Here is a 5,756-nt window from a genome sequence, read left to right on the forward strand (position 1 = left end):
TATAAGGATTTGCCTCTATGTGATTCGTCAGGTATTGTCTGAAGGCTAAACGAGTGTTCCCCAAGTGTGGCATGTAACATGTCAGACTTCAACTCCAAATTCTTGATGCCTTTGGCAGGTACAATGAAAGCTTCATTCAGATATTTCTGAGATTCATTAGAAAGAGGATAATTCTTAAGGCATTTAACCTTGGATGCGTATTAAAATCACCTGAAGTGCTTTGAAAAATGCTGATGCCCAGGCCTCATCTCGAATCAATTGGATTCTCTGGGGATAAGGCCTAGGCACTAATGTGTTTTGAAAGCTTGCCAGGTAATTCTAGGAGCAGCCAGGACTGAGAACCAGTGCCTTAAACCTTCTAACAAAGAATCTACAATTAATCGGATCCCTTATTAACCCCACTCTTTTCCCCTTCCCCTCCTCTCTCTACACATACGCATCAAAAGAATGCTCTGAGGGTGCTCGCTTCGGCAGCACATATACTAAAATTGGAACAATACAGAGAAGATTAGCATGGCCCCTGAGCAAGGATGACACACAAATCCGTGAAGTGTTCCATATTTAAAAAAAAGAGAGAGAGAGAGAGAGAATGCTCTGAGGAACTGTGAAATGTCTGGCCTTGCGCCTCCCAAGTGATGGAGCTGCTGGAAGCACAGGAGCCAGTCCTGGAATGCCTGGGAAATGAGCTCATATGGGGAAAGGGGTGATATAACGCAGTGGGTGGGCTACGTTGTCAGAGCACCGGCTCCTTGTTCTCCACATGCATAGATGAAGCTGAAAGTTAGTTTTAGTGCCATTGCCAGAGGTAACTTGCATCTCCCGAGCTAACCTGGCTTTTCCTTTCTCCAGCCTTTTCTTGCCCTCCCCCAAGCTGCAAAAAGTCTAGTCACATAATTACTAAAGACTCATATTGCTAACTAGCCCAACCACGAATACCTACCCTTCCATCGTGGTTGCTGACACTGAAGTAATAGGATTTAATCCTTGTCATCCCCAAATCATTCCCTCTTTCCCTTCCTTTCGGAGCACACTTTACTGAGTGAATGAGTTCATTTTGGAGAATAAGAGAAGGGAAGAGGTGGGGAAACTGATTCTGCTGTTTAGTGAGCTGGGGCAGTACTAGGATCTTACAGATGGTAGCTGAGTGACTGCAGGCACTAGTTCATGCCATATGTGCCACAGGGGCTGATCTGACAGATGAATATTGTGCATCATTTCCCAAGATTCCTGCCCTCACTGCCCTGGTCGCTGTTCCAAAATCATCACTGAAACCCTCGTCCCAGGGCACTTGTTCTCACTTACAAAACTCTCGGGAGGTTAAGGTGAGGATTATCAGCCTGTATAGTGGCCCAACAGTGTTCACCTGTTCTCTTAACACCTGTTGTCTTAATTCCTTAAGGAATTAATTGTTTAATCTATGCATCCCATGGGCGGCAGTTTATTTTTCTGTCCTGGCCTTAAGTCAACTTCTCCCAGTCCTTGTATTCTGGGTTGATCATGTTCCAAGTGTGTCACCACAGAGCAGGTGCTGAGCAGTCGGTTGACAGCTGTTGATCTGTTGCAACTGAGCAATTAGAGAATGCAAAAGAATGCTATGGCACACGGTTCACATCGAATATTCAGAAAATCAAATATTTGAGTGCCTGCCTTGTGGCAGCACTGGGTGTGCATACACAAACAAACACATAGATAGGATGTCTATCCTATACACAGTTATATGTCCCCTTAAGTGATTTAGACCTTTTCCTCTTTATCCTTATTTATTTATATTTTCACTGACTAATTCATCTCATCATTTTCAAATAGGAGTTGGGGAATAATGAGGGCGGAAAACAATAGCAGGACCTTTTGAAATGTGGCTTGTGTTTTTGTACTATAAATTCAAGTGAATTTAAAATTAAAACCCTTTTGGTGTATAAAGGTCTTATTTAGGAAATGCTGAAATCCTAGATGTAGATTTGTAATACATATTTTCCTGGAATCCTAGAAAATAATGGGTTCAAATTGACTAAGCAATATCATGTATTATAACACAGTTGAGTCCTTTTTAAAAGGAAGCCTTAAAAGCTTTACCAACCCCAACACAGTCACTTTAAATCCCACTCCCATTGTTCCTTCCTCTCACCATTGAGCAGAAGGGAAAGCAAGGAAGACAGCCACGGTTCTGAAATACTGTTCTGAACATGGAAAAAGGGATTTTTCGGCCTTCAAGGGCACAAAGAGGAAATAATAAATCCTCTTCCCTCTCCCTGGCCTCCTCCAAGCAAAGCACAAGACTCCCACCAAAGCCCACTTAGCGTTTTACAAAGACACAGGGACAAGACAAGACAGCTGGGCAAGATGGCTGGGCTGGAGGTTTTGCCTGGTATTGGCTTAGATCTGACGCTGAGATTAAGCTCTTCAGTCCAGCCTCGGGCGGACGCCCTCGGAGACCAGTGGACGTGGAGCTCCCCAGCCAAGGCCCGGCACAGCCTGGCATCAGACGACCACGCTGACTGTCATGCTCTGGCGGTGCGGTGCAATTCTCCGGGGCCAGGTGAGCAAGAGCTTGCGCAGCTCCTCGCGGAAGCTGTCGTGCAGCCAGGCGTAGATGAAAGGGTTGTAGCAGGCCGAGCTCATGGCGAGCCAGTGGCAGAGCAGCTGCACTAACCCGAAGGCATAGGGGTCGATGGCGCGCGGGTCGAGGTCCCGCAGCAGGTTGAAGATGTGCAGCGGCAGCCAGCAGACGGCGAACACCACCACGACCACCACCAGCAGGCAGAAGGTGCGGCGGCGTCGCGCGCGGTCCCAATCGGCCTGGCTCTGGGTCACGCAGCCTGGCACCACGCGGTTCCGGAGCTTCACCGACACCCGGACATAAGACAGGAGGATGACCAGCAGGGGGAGTAGGTAGGTGACTAGCAGCAGCCCCCAAGCGTAGAGCTGGCGCTGGCGCTCCTGAGACCCCCAGAACTCCTCGCAGAGACGCACGCGCTGCGGCTTGAGCTCCACATGGTAGGTGTGCACGGCGGCGGGCAGCGCCAGCACTGCGGACAGCGCCCAGATGGCCAGCACGGCGTAGGCGCTGAGGCGCAGCGAGATCCGCCGGCGCAGCGGGTGCACCAGCACGACGTAGCGGTCCACAGCGATGGTGGTGAGCGTGAACACCGACACGTAGACGGTGACGGGCTGCAGGAAGAAGACCAGGTGGCACAGGCCGCCGCCGAACACCCAGCCGCGAGGCTCGAAGGCGTAGGCCAGCGTGAGCGGCACGCAGGCGGTGCACATGAGCACGTCGGACAAGGCCAGGTTGCCGATGAGGAAGTTGGTCACGTTGTGCAGCCGGCTCACGCGCGCGATCACCAGCACCAGCAGGCAGTTGCCCACCAGCCCCACGACCACCACGATGCTGTAGAGCAGCACGATCAGCCCCTTCAGCTGATGCACCAGCTGCAGGCTCTGGAATGGCGTGATGGCCTGAGCGCCCGGGCCAGCCGCCGACCCGTTACCCGCCGAGGCCTCTGCGCTCTGGTTGGCCAGAGCTGAGGCCGCCGGCTGCAGCTCTGAAAATAAGTCAGGGAACCCGGGGCCCCGAGTCGGCAGTGAGGCCATGGTCACCTGTCCAAAGAGAATCAAAGTCCATCACTTCACATTCTCCAAACGCCCGTCCTACACCAACCGCGCCCCCCACTTCAATCACCCAAATACACCCTTTGGAATAACTGGTCACAATAAATAACAACAACAATAAAAAGTGCTATCAACCCAATCCTGTAAAATACATCTATGAGTGGTTAGACATGCACAGGTTATTTAAACGCCTCCTACTCAATTTAGAGCCCTCGTAGTGTGCAAGACTAGGAGCACAGTCCTACCTGGTGAGTGGGGCTTGGAGGGTAGGAAAGCGCTTCGGGAAGGGAGGGACAAAATCCCGGCGGTTCCCTACTTGTCCTCTGCCCACGACGGCGGTACAGGCTTCTCCCTTCTCCGCGGGAGCTGAACAGATTCAGGAGTTCCCAGTGGGCTCGCAGCTTTTGAGAGGGACTGGGAGCACCTCCCCTTCGCCCCGCCCCCACTCCAGCGCTCCCTTGTATGGAAAACGGGGGCGGAGCGCGCACCATCCGACTCGGTGCTTGGACAACTAGAGAGGACAGTGTGAGGAGAATGGAAACAGAAAAGAAAGGAGGGGCCGGCGAACCTGCGCCAGAGGGGAGACGGAGAATCTCGACTGAGGGAGCTCTGCAGCGCCCTGGGGGAGTCCCGCTCTGGAGGAGCGTGCGGTGAACCAACGGAGAGGAGCGGCGTGAAGCGCCAGGCTCTTGGGATGACCTAGGACAGTTTCAATAAGGAGGGTGCAGGGGAGGAAGTGGAGTGGGGGATTGAGATACACCACAGGATGTAAGGGAGAAATGAGAGACCAGTCCTTCAGCGCTGGATCTCGCATCGAGTCCGAGCTGGGGTTAACAGAGTCGCGTAGGGAGTTCCGGCAGGGATTTAAAATTAGAGCCCTGAACTCGCTGCAGACCTTCGGGCCCTAAACACTCCACGGGACCCGCTGAGCCGTTCGCCTAGGCTGCGGCACGTTTTGCGAGCTGCGGGTCCGACCAAGCCAAAGAAAGGGTTCAGCACCACGGACAGCTCCAGCGGGGCCCTGCTGCGCGGTGCTCGGGTGCCTGGGAGGGGACAACAGTTACGGAGTTCTGGCCCCTCTCTGGATCAGATGCATTCGGAGAAGGGACCCAGCCTGGTTCAAAGAGCTGCCTCACCGCCTGCTTCCTGGGCTGGGGCTGCCGACCAGTAGAGCGGAGTGGAGGCCCATGAGCCGGGGTCTCCGGGGGTTGGAGAGGGGTGACTTGTGATTCCAACGACGACGCTGTCTTTTACCTCCCTAGCTTAGAAAATGCAGCCATAGTGCCGGTTATCCTACACAAGCACACTTCAATACTTGGCCCCCACCACTCCCCTACTCACCCTTTCTGCTCCCTCTTTCTCAGCTATTTCTCAGCTACCATGCCCTATCCCTTATCTGCCTGACTCTCCCAGTACAGAATGTAAGTTCCTGGACTAGGACCCTTCTCCCTCCTTAAACAAACACCCCTAGACCTCCTCACCTCATTTTATGATTGAAAAAAAAAATCAGTAATTGCAGGATTTCCACTAGGATAACAAAAATAACAAATATTTGAAAAGTTTAGAAGTTACATAAAATTGTTAGTAGTATTGAGTCATCATTGAAATGCAAATTAACCTGGACCAAGGGTGGAGGAGGCTTTGCAACCTCCTTCCCTCCTTTGAGAATATCTCACCCTTCACCTCCTATTTCCCTTTTCCAGAGAGTGGAGCCTCATTGTCCCCTGCTGGGTAAGTCCTTGTACTTCGCCTTCTGGCTGCAGATATCCCCATTAGGCTGGCAAGAAGTAAAATTAATCCACCCTCCATATTCAAGTAATTCATTCATACAGGAGGAAAAGTCAACACTGAAACAGAAGCAATCCATTTTATGCACCTGTATCTATTCTAAACCCACACTCCCTGAGTTATAATCAATTTAGCTAAAGCCAGTATGACATAAAAAAAAAAGCCCTCAAAATAAAATATATTCTCTGCCTGCCTAATCCCTTACCCAGTAGTTATTCTCATCATGTTCGCCAACAGGGTAATATGTGCCCAAGAACAGAGGAATTCTTTTGCTTCAAAATATCTTAAGCAGAGGAAACTGTGGTAACACAGGCGAAGAAGGATTTGGGATGCAGTTAGGCTCCATAACTAGAGCCGTC

General features: G+C 51.3%; 1 protein-coding gene and 1 non-coding gene across 2 annotated transcripts; one reads left to right on the forward strand and one right to left on the reverse strand.

The window, feature by feature from the left end:
* Positions 1 to 458: 458 nt before the first annotated feature.
* On the forward strand, positions 459 to 565 carry LOC131407745 (U6 spliceosomal RNA). Its single transcript, XR_009220613.1, has one exon. It is a non-coding gene; the product is annotated as a U6 spliceosomal RNA (small nuclear RNA).
* Positions 566 to 2,478: 1,913 nt separating this feature from the next.
* Positions 2,479 to 3,591, reverse strand: PRLHR (prolactin releasing hormone receptor). Its single transcript, XM_058542716.1, has one exon. It carries the CDS (start codon positions 3,589 to 3,591, stop codon positions 2,479 to 2,481), a length of 1,113 nt encoding a protein of 370 aa, XP_058398699.1.
* Positions 3,592 to 5,756: the final 2,165 nt, after the last annotated feature.

This window comes from Diceros bicornis, chromosome 6 (genome assembly GCF_020826845.1).
Source record: "Diceros bicornis minor isolate mBicDic1 chromosome 6, mDicBic1.mat.cur, whole genome shotgun sequence".
Taxonomy (NCBI): domain Eukaryota; kingdom Metazoa; phylum Chordata; class Mammalia; order Perissodactyla; family Rhinocerotidae; genus Diceros; species Diceros bicornis.